A 25,178-nucleotide genomic window follows, 5' to 3' on the forward strand; every position below is an offset into this window, starting at 1 on the left:
GCAGGATACAAGATTAACATACAGAAATCAGTTGGATTTCTTTATACTAACAATGAAATATCAGAAAGGGAATGTAAAAAAATCAATATCTTTTAAAATCACATCAAAAAAAAAAAAACTTAGGGATCAACCTCATGCAGGAGGTGAAAGACATATGTTGAGAACTACAAAACATTAATAAAGGAAACCTTGAAAATAATGCAAAGAAACGGAAAGATATCCCATGTTCTTGGAATGGAAGAATTAATACTGTTAAAATGGCCACACTATCCAAAGCAATCTACAGATTTAATGTGATCCCTATCAAATTACCCATGACATTTTTCACAGAACTAGAATAATCCTAAAATTTATATGGAACCATGGGAGACCCAGAATTGCCAAAACAATCCTGAGGAAAAAGAAAAGAGCAGGAGGCATGACCCTCCCAGACTTCAGTCAATACTACAAAGCTACAGTAATCAACAGTGTGGTATCGGCACAAAAACAGACATACGGATCAATGGAACAGAATAGAGAGCCCAGAAATAAACCCACATGCTTATGGACAATTAATCTTTGACAAAGGAGGCAAGAATACACAATAAAAGACAGTCTCTTCAGCAAGTGGTATTGGAAATTTAGACAGCCACATGTAAATAAATGAAGTTAGAACACACCCTCACACCATACACAAAAATAAATTCAAAATGGCTTAACGACTTAAATATAAGACAAGACACCGTAAAACTCCTAGTAGAGAACATAGTTAAAACATTCTCTGACATAAATGGTACCAGTGTTTTCTTAGATCAGTCTCCCAAGGCAACAGAAATAAAGCAAAAATAAACAAATGGGACCTAATCAAACTTGTAAGCTTTTGCACAGCAAAGGAAACCATAAGCAAAATGAAAAGACAACCTATGGATTAGGAGAAAATATTTGCAAATGATACAACTTACAAGAGCTTAATTTCCAAAATATACAAACAGCTCCTACAATTCAGTAACAAAAAAAAATAACCCAATCAAAAAATGGGCAGAAGACCTAAATAGACAATTCTCCAAAGAAGACATACATATGGCCGATAGGCACATGAAAATATGCTCAACATATTAGCTCAATTTGCTAATTCTTAGCGAAATGCAAATCAAAACTACAATGAAGTATAACCTCACACCATTCAGAATGTTCATAATTAAAAAGGCTACAAATAAATGCTGGAGAGGTTGTGGAGAAAAGGGAACCCTCCTACACTACTGGTAGGAATGTAATTTGGTACAGCCACTCTGGACAACAGTATGGAGGTTCCTCAAAAAACCTAAAAATAGAGTTGCCATATGATCTAGCAATCCCACTCCTGGGCATATACCCAGAAAAAAATATAATTCAAAAAGATACCTGCACCCCTATATTCATAGCAGCACTATTTACAGTAGCCAAGACATGGAAACAACCTATATGTCCACTGATGGATGAATGGATTAAGATATAGATATATATATATAATGGAATATCAGTCAGCCATAAAAAAGAATAAAATAATGCCACTTGCAGCAACATGGATGGACCTAGAGATTATCACACTAAGTGAAGTAAGTCAGAAAGAGAGAGACATACCATATGATGTCACTTATATGTGGAATCTAAAATATGACACAAATGAACATATCTATGAAACAAAGAGACTCACAGACATAGAGAACAGACTTGTGGTTGGCAAGGGGGTGCTGGGGGGGGGAGGTAAGGATTGGGAGTTTGGGATTAGTAGATGTAAATTATTATATACAGGATGGATAAACAACAAGGTCCTACTGTACAGAACAGGGAACTATATTCAATATACTGTGATAAACCATATGGAAAAGAATATAAAAAAAATATATTTGTGTGTGTACATATATACATATATATGTATGTGTATAACTGAGACACTTTGCTGTACAGCAGAAATTAACACAGTATAAATCAACTATACTTCAATAAAACTTAAAAAAAAGAAAATAATTCCAATCACAACAGCATAAAAAGAATTAAATATGTAGGAATAAATTTAACAATATAACCCCGAGGCTTATACATTGAAAACTACTGTAAATTACTGAGAAAAATTAAAGAAGATGAAATACAATGGAATATTATTCAGCCATAAAAAGAAAATCCTTCTATTTGTGACAACATGAAAAAACATGGAGGATATTTTGCTAAGTGAAAAGTCAGACACAGAAAGACAAATACTGTATGATCTTACTTATATGTAGAATCTAAAAAGCCAAACTCAAATATGCAGAGAGTAGAATGGTGGTGCCAGGGGCTGGGAAGTGGGAGAAGTGGGAAGTATTGGTCAAAGGGTACAAATATCTAGTTATAAGATGAATAAGTTCTGGGGATCTAGTGTACAGCATGGTGACTATAGTTCTTAACACTATATTTACACTGGAAATTTGTTAACAGAGTAGATCTTAAGTGGTCTTACCACACATACAATAATGGTAACTATGTGAGGTGATGGATGTGTTAATTATCTTGATTGTGGTAATCATTTCAAAATATGTATGTATATTAAATCATCACAGTGAACACTTTAAATGTATACAATTTTTATTTGTCAGTTATGTCATTAAAGCTGGAGAGAAAGAAAAACACACTTCAAACACACTGGAAGGCTCTCTCATGTCCCTCCAAGTCCATACCTCTGAAAAGTAACTACCATTCTGATTACTGTTGCTATACATTATCTTAGCCTGTCTTTGAGCTTCATTTAAATTGAATTATACAATGGTTCTCTTTTTTGTGTTGAGATTTATTCACGTTCTTGCTTGCTATTACATATATTAGCAGTCCATTCTTTTTCTTTTCCGTGTACTATTCCATTATATGAATATTATATAATATTCTATTCTTAATGGACTTCTGGGTTAGTTCATGTTTGGGGCCATTAAGAATAAAGCTGCTATGACATACCAAAAAATCGATTAGGAGAAACATTTCATGCTCATGGATTACAAGAATCACTTTGTTAAAATTGTTAAATTTTATTGTTAAAATGTTAAAATTTCTCCCAAATTGATCTATAGATTCAACACAATCCCTATAAAAATCCAATTAAACATTTTTTTTCCCCCTGAAACTGACCGGCTGATCCTAAAACTTATATGAAAATGCAAAGGGCTAAGACAACCTAAAACATTTTTGAAAAAGAGAACAAATTGGAGGACTAATACAAGTCCCAATTTCAAAACGTATACTAAAGCTTTAGTATACAGTGTGACAAAGATAGACATGATTGATAAATAAAACAGAATTGAGATTACAGGGAAAAAAAAAACATATTTTTGGTCAATTAATTTTCAACAAAAGTCTCAAAGCACTCAGTGGGGAAAAGTTATTCTTCTCTTTCCACAAATGCAAATGATGAAATTAGATCCTTACCTCACACCATATATAAAAATTAACTCAAAAATATTAGATTGAGGGCTTCCCTTGTGGTGCAGTGGTTAAGAATCCGCCTGCCAATGCAGGGGGCACGGGTTCAAGCCCTGGTCCAGGAAGATCCCATACGCCACGGAGCAACTAAGCCCGTGCGTCACAACTACTGAGCCTGTGCTCTAGAGCCCACAAGCCACAACTACTGAACCCACATGCCACAGCTACTGAAGGCTGTGCGCCTAGAGCCTGTGCTCTGCAACAAGAGAAGCCACTGCAATGAGAAGTCTGTGCACCTCAACAAAGAGTAGCCCCCACTTGCCGCAACTAGAGAAAGCCCACGCACAGCAACAAAGACCCAACACAGCCAAAAATAAATAAATTAAATAAATAAATTAAAAAAAATAATAAAAAATATTAGATTTAAAACTACAAGACAGAAGAAAACATAAGAGACAATCTTCCTGATCTTGTCTTAGGCAAAGATTTGTTAACTCTGACACCATATGCATGATTCATAAATTTAAAAAATAAATTTGATTTCATCAAAATTAAAACCTTTGTAAAAATGTTTGGTGTCAAAAAGACACCATTAAGAAAATGAAAAGGGTAAGCATTTCACCAAAGATACATAAATGGCCAGTAAGCATATGAAAAGATGCCAACATCATTAGTCATTAGGGAAATGCAAAATTAAAACCCCAATGAAACACCATTACATGTTGACTAGAATGGTGTAAATTTTAAAAAACTGATTGTATCAAGTGTTGTCAAGTATGTGTTGCAAATGGAACTCTCACTCATTGCTCATGGGAATGTAAAAATGACACAAATCACTTGGGAAAACAGTTTGTCAGTTTCTTGAAAAGTTAAACATACACCTACCATATGACCCAGCTATTCCACTTGTAGATATTTACCCAAAATAAATGAAAGCATATGTCCAAACGAAGATTTCAGCATCAATGTTCATAGTAGCTTTATTTGGAATAGCCAAAACTGGGAGAAAAACACCCAAATGTCCATCAACAGATGAATAAATTGTGCTATGTCCACACAATGGAATACTATTCAGCAATAAAAAGAAACAGACTTATTGATACATACAATAAACAATACAGATGAATCTCAAAATAATTATGCTGAGTGAAAAAAGCTAAACGAAAAAAAGGGAGAACATATTGTATGATGCCACTTAAAGACTAATCAATAGTGACAGAAAGCAGATCAGCAGTTGTCTTGGGACGGGAGTAAGGGATGTGAAGTGACCAGAAGAAGCAATTGCAAAGGTGCCCAAGAAACTACTGGAGATGATAAATAAGTTCATTATTTTTAACACAGGTCAAAACTTATTGAAGTGCACATTTCAGATAAGTTCACTTTGTTGTACGTTGATTATACATTAATAAAGTTGTAAAAAAAATTTATCTCAGGACAAAGAGAAAACAAAAAGAACTGTTTTGCGGCTATTACAATTCTCCAGGCAAGAAGCAGCGGTTGCTTAGACTGGGATGGAACCCTTTGAGATGAAAATGTAAGTAAATAATTTTAAAGTTTATTAGAATACAGAAATGACAATACTTTGTTGGTGAAATGTATATTGGAAGATGAAGAAAAGGAAGGAATCAAGGACAACTTTTATTTTGGCTTAAGCAGCTGTGTGAATAGTGTTGCCTTTTACTAACATGAAGAAGACTGGGGTAGGATTACAGAGTCAAGGTTTCTCACCACAATTACCAAGAGTAATTCAAACTGGTTTGACAAGTTCAATGGATTTAAAACAAATAACTAGGGTTTACATACAGATATCTAGAAAATAAAAATAAGACACTGATCAACTATCATAAATATGAAAAAGAAATTAATATGATTATGACACAGCAAAAGAAACTAGTAATTCATGGAGATTATAAAACAGGTACAAAACACCTTGGCCCCAAATATGTTTTAAAATAAATAAATGAAAGGTAAATGTGCACATTAGAAAATAATTACTTATAAGTGTTATAGTGAAATGCTACATTTTACCGATAGTGTTTTTTTCTAGAAGTAATATTTAGGTCTGCTTATATTTCTAACAAAAAATATTTGTATCTATTAAAAGTCAAATTAATAATTCAAAGAAAGAGTGCTACAGGTTCTTTATTACATTCAACATCTTTGCTTACCTGTTTAATCTTTCAAGTAATGGTCCAAATTGTGCTGTTTCATATGATGGACTGAAAGTATCTTGACTTTCATTTAATTTAGAAACCAAGGAATCAGAATAATTAACACTACTGAGCTGCAAAAAGAAAGGAAGAGCCTGCCAAAGTGGTAAATGTACATATATAACAAGTTAAATTATTTGTCACAAATGCCATTTAAGTGAACATATATATACAAAAATGTATTATTTTAGTCTAAAAGAAAGTAATTGTGTCCTAATTGAAAACAAAATAAATACTGTTATAACAATGAAAGCAATAACAGTATTTGAGTAATTATTGAAATAACAGGGTTGATACTATGGTGAGCTAAACATTTTCTCAGATATTAAAAAAAAAGATGAAAAGAATACCCAGTACACCAGGATCTTGAGTAAATAAAAGTTAAATTTCTCTGACAAAAAATACATTATCTCTCCCAAGGAAACAGCTGTACTTATCTCAGTTTTTCCATTTACTGAGTAATTTTAGACTGCTACTTTAATATTTCCAAATATCAATATCATTGAATACAAAATGGGGAAAGTGTTGGAAGACTATTGTGAAAGGCAGTTGAGATAATCCAATTTATTAATGTGGAAAGTACCATATAAATATATTATATTGGCTCAGCACTAATCTATCCAGCAATAATAGTTTATATCTGTAGTATATATTTATCTACAAGTCATCAAATATAGAAATGACAAGTCCAGAGACAATCAGTGACAGAAATAGGAAAAAAAGAGGGGGAGACAAAAAGAGATACTGAAAGTCTTATAAAAAAAAGGTCTGAAGTGAGGGAGAGCTGAAAATAAAGTCTGATAATACATCTCACATCTCAGCCTCAGAGAGACAGTGACAGAGGTGCAGAGACAAAGGTGCATCCCTTGAAGTGAGAAACAAACAAACAAATCAAAAGAGAAGGGAATATTATATATGGGTTCAAATACTACTTCTCTAGGGAAAGGAGAAGTGAGCCCCAGACCACTTTTTCTTCTAACATGTTTTTTCAACTCATTTTCTTTTGTATCATATAATTTCATTTTAATTCTTCTCACTTTTCTTGAAATCCCTCCAAATAAACTATTAAATACTTCATTAAAAGGTCACAATGTGATAATATGCCTTGGACAGGGACATTAAACTCTCTTTTTCTCTTCTGTCATATTAAGAATAACATTATTTACCCCTCTGGAGATAATCACTAACCTGCAGTCTATAAGTAGGAGATTACAGAGCATTTCATTCTCTAGCCTATAAACTATTTAACAGAATAAGGATGAGTTATAAGTTGATCTAGGATGCAAGTTTTAGTCTTGTAAAATACAAACTGAATGGGTACTTGGATGTTTTTCACTGCATCTTTCAAAAATTATTGGGTCCTCAAATTAATAAGGCTAACACATATCACTGAAACATAATACTTCATTTTCTCTTTTCTGAAAAACAGAAAACATACTTTAATAAAATTGAATCATGTTATATATTATATATAACTATAATATAGCATGATACATAACTAAAATTTATAAATTTATAATTATAAATTAATTTAAAAATAAATACATAACTATGGCATAAAACTACTGCATGCTAAAAATGGGAGAAATTCAAAACTAAATATTCCTGTTAATAAGACAGTGTTTATATAACCATTTCCTATCATTATACATTAGTAATCTTTAATAATTTTATTTTTAAACTCTATATAAATTTAATTAAAAATCATTTCTTGGTATGTTTTATGGCAGATATATTTCAGAATTTTAAATTTTGGACATTTTCATATTTTTACTTTAGAGCACACAATGATTGAACAATATTTTAGCACTATACATCTCTATATATTTGTATAATTGAAGTGCATATAACCAGTTGTCATCTGACAAATCATAAAAAGAATCAAGCCATCACAACTCATACTTTAACAGGCTACTATGATATCACTAAGATTATGTGCTGCTATTCACAAGAGCCTTTCCATAACATGTCTACCGGGCTACCATGACATCACCAACTAGCTATTTACTGTGATTACAATCATATTACTGTGTAACACACTGAACGATTTTCAATTTCACTATCAATTTTATAAAAAATGATTTTTTTCAAAGATTTTTAAAGAACACTCCAGTTTTTGGATTCATAATCTTCTACAGTGCAGAGAATTAACTTTTTGACCTCTGAGGAACTATTACACTTAATTTATATCTTATTTTCGCTATATCTATAGCAATTCACAACTAGTATTTTTAAATCTATAAAAAGAGAAAGGAATATATCATAAAATATAATAATATCAAATGCTAAGAACTCGTGATCCAAAGATACCTGTTCATTCTGCTTCTCCTCATATGCAACTTTCTGAAGACTAGGTGCTATTCTGGGAATGAAATTTAATTTTGTAATATTTCTATTGGAAGATAATTCAGCTGAAAAAGATGGTGGAGTGAAACTGCAGTTCTCTGTTCTGTTGAATTGAGGTTCAAACATTCTATATGAGTCAATGACTTGTGATGACTTGTGATGAAAGAAGTCATCACTTGTGATGACTTGTGATGATGACTTGTGATGAAAGAAGATACAATCATTTGATTTGCCAAAATGTAAAAACCAGAGAAGATGCAAGTGAAAACAGAAGTGCAAAAAGATCATGGGTTGCAGAAAAAGTCCCAAGGTAAGGCAAGCCCATCAGTAATGGACAAGACTTATTAAGACAAGAGAGGTTATCAACTAAGATTATACTTAAGAGCTCCTTTTCATTTGACTTTATCACACTTGGTCCCCTCCATCCTCAAGCCCCATTCTCCTACATGCCATCTCCTAAAGACGGGAAACCTGAGTTTCATTAACCCACATTACAGGTGAAAAGATTTCCAAGAGATTTTAGTATCACTGTTGTTACCTTTCTCTAGTATAACTTTAGCAATTCAAAGGAAAGAAAGGGTAATTAATAATATAGCCTTAGACCTTAATATTTCAAGCTTTAATCACAATCTGTGCATTTTTTTTTGCTAAAAGTAGGTCTAAGAGGGAAGTTTATAGTGATACAAGCTTACCTCAGGAAACAAGAAAAACCTCAAACAACCTAACCTTACACCTGAAGCAACTACAGAGAGAAGAACAAACAAAACCTAAAGTTAGTAGAAGGAAAAAAAATCATAAAGATCAGAGCAGAAATAAATGGGATAGAGACCAAGAAAACAATAGAAACGATCAATGAAATTAAAAGCTGGTCCTTTGAAAAGATAAACAAAATTGATAAACCTTTAGCCAGACTCATAAAGAAAAAGGGGAGAGCACCCAAAGCAATAAAATTAGCAATGAAAAAGAAGTTACAACCAACACCACAGAAATACAAAGGACCAAAAGAGACTGCTACAAACAACTATATGCCAAGAAAATGGACAATCTAGAAGGAATGTACAAATTCTTAGACAGGTACAATCTCCCAAGACTGAACCAAGAAGAAATAGAAAATATGACAGACCAACCATAAGTACTGAAATTGAACCTGTGATTTAAAAACTCCCAACAAACAAAAGTCCAGGATCAGATGACTTAACAGGAGAATTCTGCCAAATATTTAGAGAAGAGTTAACATCTACCCTTCTAAAACTATCCAAAAAATTGCAGAGAAAGGAACACTTCGAACTCATTCTATGAGGCCACCAAAACCCTGATACAGAAACCAGACAAAGATACCTCCAAAAAAGAAAATTACAAGCCAATATCACTGATAAACTTAGATACAAAAATCCTCAACAAAATATTGGCAAATAGAGTCCAACAATACATTAAAAGGATCATACACCATGATCAAGCAGGATTTATACCAGGGATGCAAGGATTTTTCAATATCCACAAATTAATCAGCTTGATACACCACATTAACAAACTGAAGAATAAAAACCATATGATCATCTCAGTAAATACAGAAAAAGCTTCTGATAAAATTCAACATCCCTTTATGATAAAAACTCTCCAGAAAGTGGTCAAAGAGGGAACATACCTCAACATAATAATGGCCATATATGACAAACCCACAGATAACATCATACTCAACAGTGAAAAGTTGAAAGCATTTCCTCTAAGATCAGGAACAAGACAAGAATGTCCACTCTTGTGGACACAGTTTCTGTCTTTTTTTTAAAGTTCCAAACATAAGCTATATCATATGATATTTATTCAACACAGTTTTAGAAGTCCTAGCCATGGCAATCAGAGAAGAAAAAGAAACAAAAGGAATCCAAACTGGAAAACAGGAAGTAAAACTGTCACTGCACATGACATGATACTATACATAGAAAATCCTAAAGATGCTACCAGAAAACTACTAGAGCTCATCAGTGAATTCGGTAAAGTTGCAGGATACAAAATTAATACATAGAAATCTGTTCCATTTCTATATGCTAACAATGAAAGATCAGAAAGAGAAATTAAGGAAACAATCCCATTTACCATCGCATCACAAAGATTAAAATATCTAGGAATAAACCTACCTAAGGAGGCAAAAGACCTGTACTCTGAAAACTATAAGACACTGATGAAAGAAACTGAAGGTAACACAAACTGTTGGAAAGATACACCATTGTTCCTGGATTGGAAGAATTAATGTTGTTAAAATGACTGCACTGTCCAAGGCAATCTACAGATTCAATGTCATCCCTACCAAATTACCAATGGAATTTTTCACAGAATTAGAACAAAATTTTAAAAAATTTGTATGGAAACACAAAAGACCCCAAATAGCCAAAGCAATCTTGAGAAAGAAAAACAGAGCTGGAGTAATCAGGCTCTCTGACTTCAGACTACAAAGCTTCAGTAATCAAAACATATGGTACTGGCACAAAAACAGACATATAGATCAATGGAACAGGATAGAAAGCCCAGGCACCTATGGCTAATTAATCTATGACAAAGGAGGCAAGAATATACAATGGAGAAAAGACAGTCTCTTCAATAAGTGGTGCTGGGGAACCTGGACAGCTACATGTAAAAGAATGAAATTATACAACATTCTCTAATACAATGTAAAAAATAAACTCAAAATGGACTAAAGACCTAAATGTAAGATTGGATACTATAAAACTCCTAGAGGAAAACATAGGCAGAACACTCTTTGACATAAATCACAGCGATATCTTTTTGGATCCATCTCTTGGAATAATGGAAATAAAAACAAAAATAAACAAACGGGATCTAAGTAAACTTAAACGCTTTTGCAGCAAAGGAAACCATAAAAAAATCAAAAGACAACCTACAGAATGGGAGAAAATATTTGCAAGTGATGCGACTGATGAGGGATTAATTTCAAAAATATACAAACAGCTCATAGAGCTCAATAGCAAAAAAACAAATAACCTATCAAAAACTGGGTAGTAGATCTAAATGGACATTTCTCCAAAGAAGACATACAGGTAGACAAAAGACACATGAAAAGATGCTCAACATTGCTAATTATTTGAGAAATGAAAATAAAAACTACAATGAGGCATCACCCCAACACCGGTCAGAATGGCCATTAAAAAGTCTACAAACAGGGGCTTCCCTAGTGGCGCAGTGGTTGGGAGTCCGCCTGCCGATGCAGGGGGCGTGGGTTCATGCCCTGGTCTGGGAGGATCCCATGTGCCGCGGAGCGGCTGGGCCCGTGAGCCGTGGCCGCTGAGCCTGTGCGTCCGGAGCCTGCGCTCCGCAACGGGAGAGGCCATGGCAGTGAGAGGCCCGCACACCGAAAAAAAAAAAAAAAAAAAAGTCTACAAACAATAAATGCTGGAGAGGGCGTGGAGAAAAGGGAACCCTCCTACACACTGTTGGTGGGAATGTAAATTGGTACAGCCACTTTGGAGAGCAGTATGAAGGTTCCTTAAAAACTAAAAATAGAGGGCTTCCCTGGTGGTGCAGTGGTCGAGAGTCCGCCTGCCGATGCAGGGGACACGGGTTCGTGCCCCGGTCCGGGAAGATCTCACATGCCACGGGGCCCGTGGGCCATGGCCACTGAGCCTGTGCGTCCGGAGCCTGTGCTCCGCAACGGGAGAGGCCACAACAGTGAGAGGCCTGCATACTGCAAAAAAAAACCAACAAAACTAAACTAAAAATAGAGCTACCATATGATCCTGCAATCCTACTCCTGGGCATATATCTGGGGAAAACCGTAATTCAAAAAGATACATGCACCCAAATGTTCTTTGCAACACTATTTACAATAGCTGAGATGTGGAAGCAACCTAAACGTCTACCAATAGATGAATGGATAAAGAAGATGTGGTTTATAGTTACAATGGAATATTACTCAGCCATAAAAAAGAATGAAATAATGTCTTTTGCAGCAACATGGATAGACCTAGAAATTACCAGACTAAGTGAAGTCAGACAGAGACAAATATCATATGATATAGCTTATATGTGGAATTTAAAAAAAAAGATACAAATGAACTTATCTACAAAACAGAAATAGACCCACAGACATAGAAAACAAACTTACAGTTACCAAAGTGGAAAGGGAGGGGGGGATAAATTAAGAAGTTGGAATTAATGTATACACACTAGTATATACAGAATGGATAATCAACAAGTCCTACTGTATAGCACAGAAAAATACACTCAATATTTTGTAATAACCTATAAGGGAAAAGAATCTGAAAGAGAATATATATATATATACACATTCATACATATATATATATATATATATAAGTGAATCTCTGTGTTGTACACCTGAAACTAACATGACATGCAAATCAACTATACTTCAATTAAAAAAATTAAAATGTTTAAATTAAAAATAATTTATTTGCTAAAAAATAATCATTTGCAATACTTTAAAAAATAATCTTAGGAACAATGTGAATATTGAAAATCACAATTTGATGTAAAATAAAATAATCTGATCACTATGTTTGAAGAGATGAATTGCTCGATGACCACATGAACCCAAAGTAGGAATCTCCAAATGAATTATCCTTTGCAGTTTGTCAGTAACAAGCAGAATCAAATGTTATGCACACGTAGGCCTAGTCTACCTTACCAGAACTCCAAATTGTTTCTCATAAGCAATCAGTTAATATATTCTTAAGGTATAGGTTCCTTACATTAAAAACTTCTAAAATAATAATTTTAAGGACTATAATTTTCTCCAGTATTTGAAAAATTTATATATTTGGTGGCATGTCACAATTGTCAAAATAATAAAATAAAATAAAAAACTCACCTGAACTGGATCAAATTCTTCCTTGCTGCTTAGTCTTTGATAGTATATACTAACAAAAATAAAATTTTAAGGTTAAAAATACAGCAGGCAATAAAATTGACCATCTTTTTATATCTATTTAAAATTCATACTGTTCTATGCAAATACTTGAAAACATATGGAACTCTAAGTAACTCTCTTCATTCCAGGGTTATAATATTACTGAGTTTTCTAAAAATTATATTATTAAAAGAGATATTTTTATGATAAAGAAAGTGAAACTGTGTACAAAAAACTTAGCGTGGACATTTGGTCATTTGATAAAGGTCTTAATAGTTTAATAATATTATAACAGCCGAACAAATAAAAACTGAAGCTTAGAAGGATAAATCCTTTGTATATTTTCCAATGAATAAAACAGTGTTAATAATGACCCATTTAAATACCTAATAATATACAACTTAGCTAAAACCTACTTGTTTTCTACATCATCAATGCAGAGGTTAGATGGTACACAGTGAGGCGACATTGGAAGTTCTATATCGTGCTTTCTTAGGGGCATTTTTATGTCTCTATTCATATTCACGTGGATTGGTTTTCTCACAGTTTCTATAATGAAAAAAATACAATTACAATTTATAAAAAATTATAAGAATAATAAAATCTTTAAAAGCATTGTTTGATATACTATGTTCATTAAATAAATGTACATTTTAGAAATTTACTGAAACCACCTACATTCTATTGATATATATGCTACAAGTCATTACAATACTATCACAGTAAGTCAAATCATCTCTTTTTCTTCATCATCTTATATATTCCTCCTCAAAGGGGCTCTACTTATTCACTTCTACTTTTCTCTTCCTCCAAGACTTCCCTGACCCCCAGACTATATCAGATGTTGTCTGATACATTCCCATAGCGCTATATAAGTTCTCTACTATAGCACTTACCACAGTTTGTAGTATTTGATTAACTCTATTTCCCTCACTAGATTTTTAAACTTTATAGAGCAGAATCCTTGTCTCTCTTTATAGAAGAAGTCTCTATTTTGTCTGTTCAGTACTTTTGACAACTCTTCTTTTCTGTGAAATGCTTTTACACATGCACCAACTATGTAGTTCTAGTGGAGACTTTCTATGTTATAAAACCCTACCTTTCTGGAAAAAATAATGGGTATCCATCTGACCCAAGAAGAATTAATAATTGTTCCCTCTGGTTATAAGTAATTGTTCCATGGCAGCGTGGATGGGATGGGAGCCTGGGGGAGAATGGATACACATATATGTAGGTTTGAGTCGCTTTGCTGTGCACCTGAAACTGTCACAACATTGTTAATCGGCTATACTCCAGGATAAAATAAAAAGTTAAAAAAATAAGTAATTGTTCCAATGCTGGGCCCTGGCACCAGGAGGGCAAGGCAACATCCCTCCAGTGGAATTTTTTAAAGTTCAGAAGCAGAGAAACAAATCTCAGTATTTCCCTGGTAGCAAAACTAGGAGAGATGAGCAATATTAGTTTTTTAAGGTAATATTTTAAGCCTCAATGATGAAGACAGTCTGAGAGAATGAAGCTAATATCTGAAGTGAGAAAGAATCTTGGCTGTATTCAAGTCCCTGATTCAAGCAGTCTCTGAGGCCCGGCTGCACCACAGCCCTTCCTTTTAGTTAAGTGCCTTGGTCCATTCAAGGCTGCTGTAACAGAATACCATAGTCTGGGTGGATTATAAACAACAGAAATTTATTTCTCAGTCTGGAGGCTGTGAAGTCCAAGATCAAGGCGCTGGCAGATGTGGTGTCTGGTGAGGGCCTGCTTCCTGTTTCACAGACAGCCATCTTCTCACTGTGCCTTCAGATGGTAGAAAGGGAGAGAGAGCTCTCTGGGGTCTCTTTAATAATGGTACAATGCTATCCATGAGGGCTCCACCTCATAACATTATCACCTCCTAAATGTCCCTCCTGAACCATCACATTAGGGATTAAGATTTCAACATATGAGTTTGGAGGGGGGGGACACAAACATTCAGTTCATAACATTAAATAAGTATATATTTTTAAATGTCTGTTGTTTGCAGCCATGAGTCCTCACTAATAAAGTCTTGCTTTTGTAGGAGAGTAAAAATATCTCTATCCTCTACCTTTCTAAACTCCCAGCTGGGGCCCATGTAACAAAACAGGGATTAACAAGAGGAAAGCATACAAATTTATTTAACATAGGTTTTACATAGAAAGCTTCAAAAGAAAATGAAGACCCAAAGAAGTGTTTAAACCTCAGCATTTTAATGCTAGGTTTGATGAACAATGGAAAGTCATGAAGAATGTGATAGGACAAAAAAAGGGTATGAGCAAAGTGTAGTAAACTGCGGGGAACAGCAGTCCTGTTCATTTAGATTTCTCTCAGTGCCCCTCTGTCTTGGAGATAAAGATGTTCCTTTCCTCCAGGTATAGGGTACCTCTCACATGAGAATCCTTCCTGCACATGCTGCTTCTCAAATTCCTTCATCTTAAAATATTCAAAATGTCAAGGTGCCATATTTTGGGGTATCGTGTCCTGACCTTGTCACTTTCTATTCTATTCCCAGCATCCAACACAATACTTATGGTAGGTATTCAGTAAACATATGTTGAATGCATAAGTGAAAAGAAAGTAAGGGAGAAAGAAAATACATAAAGATAAATTCATCATCGGACAGCACATGCAAGAGAACAAAACTGGAACCTTATCTTACACCGTACACAAAAATCAACTCAAAATGGATTAAGCCTTAATTATAAGACCCGAGGGACTTCCCTGGCATTCCAGTGGTTAAGACTCCGCAATTCCCAGTGCAGGGGGCAAGGGTTTGATCCCTGGTCTGGGAACTAAGATCCCTCATGCCACACAGAGTGGCCAAAAAAAAAAAAAAAAAGTAAAAATTATAAGACTCGAAACCATAAAACTCCTAGAAGAAAACATAAAGGGTAAGCTCCTTGACATCCATCTTGGCAATGATTTTTTGGATTTGACACCAAAACAAAGGCAACTAAAGCAGATATAAACAAGTGAGACTACATTAAACTAAAAAGCTACTGCACAGCAAAAGAAACCATCAACAAAAATGAAAAGGCAACCTATGAATGGGAGAAAATATTTGCAAATCATGTATCTAATAAGGGGTTAATACCCACCACATATAAAGAACTCACATGACTCATTAGCAAAAAAATAAACAATCTAATTTAAAAATGGGCAGAGGACCTGAATAGACATTTTTCCAAAGACATACAAATGTCCAACAGGTGCTCAACATCACTAATCATCAGGGAAATGCAAATCAAAACCACAATAAGACATCTTCTCATACCTGTCAGAAGGACTACTGTCAAAAAGAGAAGAGATAACAAGTGTTGACAAGAATGTGGAGAAAAGGGAACCCTTGTGCACTGTTGGTGGGAATATAAATTGGTGCGGCCACTATGGAGAACAGAATGGAGGTTCCTCAAAAAATTAAAAGTAGAACTGCCACGTGATTCAGCAATTCCTCTTCCGGGATATATAGACAAATGAAATGAAAAAAGGATCTTGAAGACATATCTGCACTCCCATGTTCACTGAAGTATTATTCATAAGAGCCAAGATATAGAAACAACCTAAATGTCTGTCAGTGGATGAATGGATAAAGAAGATGTGGTATATACATAAAATAAAATATTATTCAGTCCTGAGAAAGAAGAAAATCCTGCCATTTGTGACAACATGGATGGACCTTGAAGACATTATGCTAAGTGAACTAAGCCAGACAAAGACAAATATGGCATGGTATCACTTACATGTAGAATCTTAAAAAAAAAAATGTCAAACTCATAGAAACACAGAGTAGAAAAGTGGTTTCCAGGGGCTAGGGATTGGAGAGTAGGGGAAATAGGGAAAGGTTGGTAAAAGGGCACAAACTTTGAGCTGTATGATGATTAAGGTCTGAAGATCTAGTGTAAAATGTGGTGACTATAGTTTATAACACTGTATTATATAAGTGAAGAAAATAAAAGGTAAATTCAACAAACAGATTTACAACAAAAGCTTTTATTCCCAAAGTCCATGAATAACGTATTTACTTTTACTACAGTAAAAGTTTTTTACTTGTGTAAACTGCCATCTGTGAAGGGAGAAACAAAAACGGCAGAGAAAGGAAAAGAGGGGATACTAAGAACAGTATGATCAATTTCTATCCATCATTTATGAACTCTCTTACTTCTTTAAGCTCTCATTTTAGCATTTATTTTAAAAATTAAATATCAGACACAAGTTCCCTTCAGAGAGAAAAAAAATACTCTGATTAAACTTTTTATTTACTTAAAGAATCAAAGTGCATGCCAAAATGAACTTTATTTTGAAGTATTAGACTACCATAGTTAATACCCCAGGAACGCCTAAGAAATTATTAAGATTGCGAGATAGGAAACTGATCATTGAGACAAAAATCCTTTCAGCTCTTCCTTTCAAACAAATTCTCTAAATAGTATAAGATAGTAAATACATGTATTTCCTGCTCTTTAGCTAAACTTTGATATCTGCCTAGACAGAATAATGTAACAACTGAAACAGCTGCACTGTAATAAGTCTAACCATACCTTATAAAATTAATTTTATATAACACTTAACCTAAAAATAAAAGTAAATGGATTAAACAACAACATATTTTAAGCAAAAATTAACAAATCTTATTTAACCAGGTGACCAAGTTTTAAAATTAGTTTACTTTCCACATCCTCTGAGTTTTAAAATTACACTTATTAGAGAACTAAATCTTATAATCACATCAGAATCAAAACAAAATGGTATTAGAAAAACTTACTTACCAGGTGTTTTCTTCTGGCGAGATATCTGATTTACCATATACAGGTTAAGGAGGTCTAAACTGACAGCAGAATTTTTGACAGGGGATGAAACTCCCAGCAATTCCATTTTTGATTTTAACCTTTTCTTTTCAAAATATTCCTAATTATAAATAAAAAGTTATTGCAGCAACTATACGGTTTCAGGCAGAATCTTCCTAAAGTAATTATAAATAAAAAGTTATTGCAGCAACTATACGGTTTCAGGCAGAATCATAAATAATAAAAAGCAATAATACAATCAAATAATTGATTTGATATTTTTATATTCTTGTGACACACACTTTATATGTTTACAAATTAAAATCAATCATGATAACTTGCAGTTTGACTAAAGAGTCTAAATTTCACAGCCTCTTATAATCTTTCTTTTGTTAAATGTAATACTTTTAAAACAGAACTTTATAAAGCCATTCAGAGGTATCAAAAATTATCTGAATGTAGAAACTTTTTAAAAATCTGATAAAACAAATCTGACAGGCTACAAATTTGTTTTTCTACAAAGTGTGCTATTCTATAGATATAAAAGTCCTTAAAGATATTCGCAGCTGGGTGCCATTAAAAGTCAACTGAGATGAGAGGAGGGGGAAAAAAAAGCAGCTATGTGAGAAATAATCTGCAGTCAAAGCCAATTTAATTCCCTTTGTTATACCTCCATGACTACAATTTTTTTTTAAACCAGACTTGTACATAATTATCTTTAATCATCCAGCATTTATTCTCTTCTTGGTTGTTTGAACTTAATTATTCTTCCTTATCTTCATTCTTTTCTTTCAGATTATATCCTTAATTTACCAAGTTCAAAGGCATTTATTTGTTTAAAATTTATTTATTGAGCAACTACTATGTACTAACACTATAACAAATTGTGAAAACATCTTCTCTTCCATTAATAAGTCATAATACACTGCCATAAATGTGATTATAAATGTGAGATATCAAAAATGAGGAAGGTCCAAGATGGCAAAAAAACTAAAGAGGAAGTATAGCTTTTCCAAGAAATTAAAGCTCTTTCACATTAACCTTTCAGAATATAATTAATTATAATAGACTTTTATACTGTCGACTTAGACTTAAGATTGTAAAAACCTTGTAAGAAACTTACCAGTTCTCAAGCAACAAAGTAAATGCCATGTTGTTATGCAAAATTAACCATAGATAAACATATCTGTTTATAATTTGTTTCAGTGATTTGCAATCCCAAATTGGACTTAAATGTCTTAGAAAAGATCCCACTATGGTTCAGCAATGAAATGACAGTACCTTCAGGATGTAAATATTTTTTCCCCTTGAAAAAACTGACTATGGATCTTATAATTGATGATATCTTAGAATTAAGATGTTATTTCTTAAGGCAGTATACTTTGTGATGAATAAGACTATGGTGAGAGAGACAGTGACACAAATAATTACAACACAGTGTGATAGGAGATGTTATAGGATCTACCCCAAAAGTGTAGTCAACCTATGGGTAGGTGGTGGGAGGTCAGGCAGAGGAGAAGAGGGAAGGTTTCTTATGAAATTATTTCTAAGGTAGATGGATGAGTCAAGAGTAAGCCAGAGGATAGAAATATAAGGTTCTAGGAATAAGGAAGAACAGTACAACGACCATCTACAAAGCAAGTAAGTCTTTATTTCAGGGGACACTGTGCTGAAGAGAATGGATCCTCATACTCTAGATATCATGATAGCCTCTAATCTTTGTGTTCCCAGAAAGAACAAAGGTATGTGACTAACTGATTTACCTGACAAGGTTAGGCTCAATTTTTCTATCAAGTTTCATTTGGTAGATCCAAATAGAAAATAATTAGAAAACCTCAGGAAATTATCAATTTTTAACTTGATAATAGCCATTTAAAAGAAGCAGCTAGAGAGACAGGAATAGAATCTGGAGAATGTGTTAAAGAAAGCAAGGTAAGAGCTTGTTTCGAGATAAAGGGAGTGTGCAGTTCTCCAAATGGAGACTGTCCACTTTATGAAGTGTTGAATGGTTTGTTTATATCTCACACACCTACAAAAAGAAAAGATGGAGGTAATGGCAAACTGCAGGAGATAATGACATATTAAAGTAAGTTGAACTGAAAAATATCCTTGGAATTGAACATGAAGTTCAATTTCAGCATTAGCAAGAGCTGTATAGTGGAGTGTACTGAGAAACGAACGGGAGGTAAGAGGGAAGGGGCATAGCAGAAAAGGGAAAGGATCCAGAGAGAGCTTTTACTGGTTTCAACAGGAGAGAATTGAGTATGTGTGATATCGATACAAAACCTCCAGTTGACCCAGAATGGTTGAAGATACAAGAAAGGGGTGAAGTAACTGATGCAGCGAGGTCCCTGAGAAAGCAGAACTAAATGGAATCCAGATCACAGATAGAGAGACCTTGACAAAAGGAAACTACTTCCTTAGTTACAGGAAGGAAAGAGAATATGGGTGAAGATATAAGATGGTTTATAGGGCTTCCCTGGTGGCGCAGTGGTTGAGAGTCCGCCTGCCGATGCAGGGGACACGGGTTGGTGCCCCGGTCCGGGAAGATCCCACATGCCGTGGAGCAGCTAGGCCTGTGAGCCATGGACACTGAACTTGCGCATACGGAGCCTGTGCTCTGCAACGGGAGAGGCCACAACAGTGAGAGGCCTGCGTACCGCAAAAAAAAAAAAGATGGTTTCTAGAATTGGTGATAGAAATTTCAGATAATTCTCATCTGATAGCTTCTATCTCATTTGAAATATGAGACACAGTCATCTAATGAGTATGAAGGGATAAAGAACAGGGTTGGGGAAGAGAGGCTTGAGGAGACAAAGGAAGGTATGAAATTTTCAAAGATTAAGAAAGTGACATGACTAGAGATCAACACTTTGGGAAAGGGCCGTGAGTCTTTTTCTTTCTTATAAATATTCAAAAGAATGATCCAAATAGAGTTAGATTATTTTTTGAAAAATAGTCTGGGGACAGATTACATTCATAGATTATTTAGTTATTGAGTGCCTATGTTACACACAATTCTAGGCACAGGAGATACAGAATGAAAAAAAGTGATAAGATCCCTTTTTTATGAATATATGTTAATAGGGGGTGGGGGAAGAGAACAGAATCAACAAATTTATAAGAAAATACCAGACTGTGAAAAGAGTGATGAATAAGAGAGAGTACTGAAGAGAGAGTAACTGGAGGGTGGGGAGCTATTTCGATGTAGTGATAAGAGAAAGCCAGTTTAAGAGATACTTTAGCTGAGACCCAAGACTGATAAGCCAGACATAAAACTATCTCAAGGGAGAATATTCCAGAGAAAGGGAAGACGAGTGGCAGAAGGAAGCTCAGTGTGGTTGAAATACAATGAACAATTTGGCGAGTAGTAAAAAATAAGGTCAGAGAAGCAGGCAGGATGCAGAACCTTCAGGTCCTTTTAGATATGTTTAAATCAGATTTATTCTAAAAGCAATGAAAAGTAATTGAGGCTTTTAAGCAGGGAAACGATAAATTCTGGCTTGTGTTTTTAAAAAAATCATACTAACTGCTGTGTGAAGACTAGAATACAAGAGTAAAAGAAAAAGCAAAAAAAATTTTTGATAAATTCAATGACATTAAAAGTAAGAACTTTCCTTCAAAGATATCATTAAGAAAGTAAAAATAAAAGCTATGGAGTACACATATAACTGACAAAGATTTCCTAAATGTATAAAGACACAATAAGAAAAAGACAAAGAACCCAAAGAAAAAAATTTTTTAAATACTTGGAAAAGCACCTCATGAAACAGAAAACCTGGAGACACAAGAGGGAAGAGATATGGGGATATATGTATATGTATAGCTGATTCACTTTGTTATAAAACAGAGACTAATACACCATTGTAAAGCAATTATACTCCAATAAAGATGTTAAAAAAAAAAAACCCCAAAACAGAAAACCTGAATGAAAAGATAGCTTCATTAGTAATCAAGAAAATACAAGTTAAACTTACAATAAGGTATCATTTCACTGAGTTAACAAATATCCTGCTTACATCATAATCACTCCCTTGCTTTTCTTTAAATTTTACTACCTTTGAACATATTTTTACTGTTTTGGAACTTTTTGTAAATGGAATCTCACTGCTTGTATTCTTCTGTGAGTTGCTTCGCTTGCTCAACGTTCTGTTTTTGAGATCCATCTACATTAATTACATTCAGATGATACATTTCATGGCTATACCATTACTTGGGTAGGCCACAATTTGCTTAACCATTCTACTGCTCCTGAATGTTTGGGTGCTCCCTTTTCTCTCCCCTGTACCGTCCTTCTTCTTCCTCTCTTTCTCCTTCTCTCTTTCTTCTTTTTTTTGTTTGCTACTTAACAACAACAATTCAAACAAGCATGTACATAAAGTGTACTTGTGGAAGTTTCTCTGAGATATATACTGCTCAGTTGCAAGGCATATACATGCTCAACTTTACTATGTAATACAATCAATGTAATAATTTAAAAAAACACTTAAAAAAGTAGGAAATAGGTTATAAGATCATTATAGTACTCTGGGCAATAAATGATAATGATGTGGATCAGGGGGCTAACAGTACAGTTAGTGAGAAGTGATCAGACTTGGGATATATTGGAACTAGATGACAACAAGAATCAACATGATCCTTAACTCTCTGCCTGAGCAAAATGGGTAGCTAATTAAGCTATCTACAAGAAGGAAGAAGACTAAAGAAAGATGGTCTTCCAGTTCACTCAGGTGAATTTATCAACCTTGGAAAACTGCTCCAAAAGATCACTGTTCTCATAAGGCTATGAGACACAATAAAAATATATTTTCTTTACCTTTTGCTTTCTCCTTTCCTGCTTGATCAGAACTCTGGTCCTGAAAAGGGAAGCATGATAAAACATATAATGATTAAAGAAATAGTCTCTAAAACAATTGCCATTTTTGCTGAATTGAAGACTTGGAATTAAAATCTAAAAGTGTAGTGACAACTGTGAAAATGTTCTTAAATTATTTGTAAAGTATATATACTGCTTCACAAAATTTTTCCAGATAGAAAATCGAAGAACTAATAAAAAGACTCTAGACCTATGATGAATAATTAAGCATAAAATAAAGCTGTTATAAAAAACAAGATAAGTAGAGAAATAAATGCACTGGAAAGAATGTATCACTGAAACATTCTCATCTGATAGCAATATTCTTGGTCAACACTGCTATTTTCTTTGCTTTTCCTTGTATTTTAATATTCTACTGAAATCAACATGGAATAGAGAGAAGATCAAAATCTATAGGATCTAAGGAAATGTTAAGTTTATTATTAGAGCAACTTCAGTTACATTAATATATCAGCTATGTGTACCTGAAACCTCACAACTTCTTTAAAAAACAGCTATTCATTATGAATGTGCTTCAAACCACATAATCTTTGTGCCAAAAACTGCACTGAATCCCAATGGTAATGCAGTATTTAACAGTTATAAAATATTTGCTCTATTAATAATAGCAGAATGCTATAAAACATTGATACATGGTCAGATCAAAATAATATATCTTTTGGATATACATGAAACTATGCTCTCAAATTCAAGATTTGTGCAAGAATTATAAGTAAAATAACAAAATGTATTTTAGCTATATGAGATTATGTAATAATAACGCGAAAATAAAATTGCTAATAATGAGTACCATAAATCTTGTACCACTCTAGATACTCCAGAATCTTTACATGTATAAACTCATTTAATCTTCATAGCAACTCCATAAGGTAAGTTCGATTTTTATCCCCATTTTACTGATGAAGAAACTAAGACACAGAGAAGTTAAGTAATTTGCCCAAGGTCATACTGCTAATAAGTGGTAGAACCAGGATTCAAATCCAAGAAATCTAGCTTTAAAATTTTTAACCAGTGCCTTTTACTGCCTGCCAAGTAGGCCAACTGTGAATATACAAAGCTGTTCATTTTTCCAAATGATTTTCATAAACTACATGAATGACAGTTACTGAATATCCCCAGACTCTGCCACTTTATTTTTTTAAATAAATTTATTTATTTTTGGCTGTGTTGGGTCTTCGTTGCTGTGCGCGGGCTTTTCTCTATTTGCAGTGAGCGGGGGCTACTCTGCGTTGTGGTGCGCAGGATTCTCATTGCGGTGGCTTTCCTTGCTGCGGAGCATGGGCTCTAGGACGGGTGGACTTCAGTAGTTGTGGCACACAGGCTCAGTAGTTGTTGCTCACGGGCTCCAGAGCGCAGGCTCAGTAGTTGTGGCATATGGGCTTAGTTGCTCTGTTGCATGTGGGATCTTCCTGTACCAGGGATCATACCCATGTCCCCTGCATTGGCAGGTGGATTCTTAACCACTGCACCACCAGGGAAGTCCTCTGCCACTTACTGAACTTGTTCTTTAACATATTTCCCAGTAGTATGTCTTAAATTGACCATTTTGAGGTCACTGAACAGTAAATCCAATCTATTCTGCTCCATGCAGTGTAAGTGTACTGTTGCTATTCAAACTTTAGAAAAGAAAAAAGGAAAAAAACTACACTTCATTAACTCATTAAATGCTAAGGCTAGAGAGGACTTTTGGGATTAGTTTATTCTCCATCATTTCAAAACTTAAAAAACTTTGGCACAGAGAGAAAAGTGACTTTTCAAAGTCAGAAATATAAGAAGTATGATAGAGGCTGCAATAACACTAAACAATCCAGATTATAAAGAGAAAAAAGAAATATCAATTGTATAAGCAGTTCCCACATTATAAAGATCAATAGAATTAGGGATAAGTCAAAGTCTAAATACAGTCTTAATATATGCATAAACCAACTGAATTTATTCCAGGCTGATTTTCCATTATCCAGGACATTATCTTAGGACTTTCACCAAATTCTATGTACTACATAATCCCTGTTCCTATTTGCCTAAGAAAAAATTAATTAGGAATTCAAGACCAATTGCTAGATCAGCTTACTAATCACTAAACCACAGTGAAAGTAAAAAAGGATCCTGATGTATAAGTCAAAGGTAATTTCTTAAACAGAACATTTTAGACTATTATTAAGGCACCCAACGCTAGTAAACAGTAAGTACTCTACGTCTAAATGTTTTACTGGATATAGTCACTTTCAATTACCTATATTAAAGAAGAATATTGCATCAGTTAGGATTCTTAGTTAAAAGAAATGAAAGCATCTTTGGTTAATTTAAACAGAAAATAAATTAAAAGGAAATTGGATAAAACTACAATGAAATAGTATCTCACACCGGTCAGAATGGCCATCATCAAAAAATCTACAAACAATAAATGCTCGAGAGGGTGTGGAGAAAAGGGAACCCTGTTGCACTGTTGGTGGGAATGAAAATTGATACAGCCACTATGGAGAACAGTATGGAGGTTCCCTAAAAAACTAAAAATAGAACTACCATACGACCCAGCAATCCTGCTACTGGGCATATACCCTAAGAACACCATCATTCGAAAAGAATCATATACCACAATGTTCATTGCAGCTCTATTTACAGTAGCCAGGACATGGAAGCAACCTAAGTGTCCATCGACAGAT

The 25,178-nt window shown here is 34.1% G+C and overlaps 1 protein-coding gene across 1 annotated transcript in view; it reads right to left on the bottom strand.

Annotated features, from left to right (window-relative positions):
• The window catches only part of REDIC1 (regulator of DNA class I crossover intermediates 1), an 85,053-nt gene extending 62,565 nt beyond the window's left edge, over window positions 1-22,488 (bottom strand). The window contains 6 exon segments of the mRNA XM_007111357.1: window positions 5,574-5,689; window positions 7,926-8,114; window positions 12,805-12,853; window positions 13,260-13,392; window positions 17,622-17,760; window positions 22,456-22,488. Of these exon segments, the coding sequence (XP_007111419.1) occupies window positions 5,574-5,689; window positions 7,926-8,114; window positions 12,805-12,853; window positions 13,260-13,392; window positions 17,622-17,727 (593 nt within the window). The 5' untranslated portion in view covers window positions 17,728-17,760; window positions 22,456-22,488.
• Between the last annotated feature and the right edge of the window lie 2,690 nt (window positions 22,489-25,178).

This window comes from Physeter macrocephalus, chromosome 6, assembly GCF_002837175.3.
Source record: "Physeter macrocephalus isolate SW-GA chromosome 6, ASM283717v5, whole genome shotgun sequence".
Lineage (NCBI taxonomy): Eukaryota > Metazoa > Chordata > Mammalia > Artiodactyla > Physeteridae > Physeter > Physeter macrocephalus.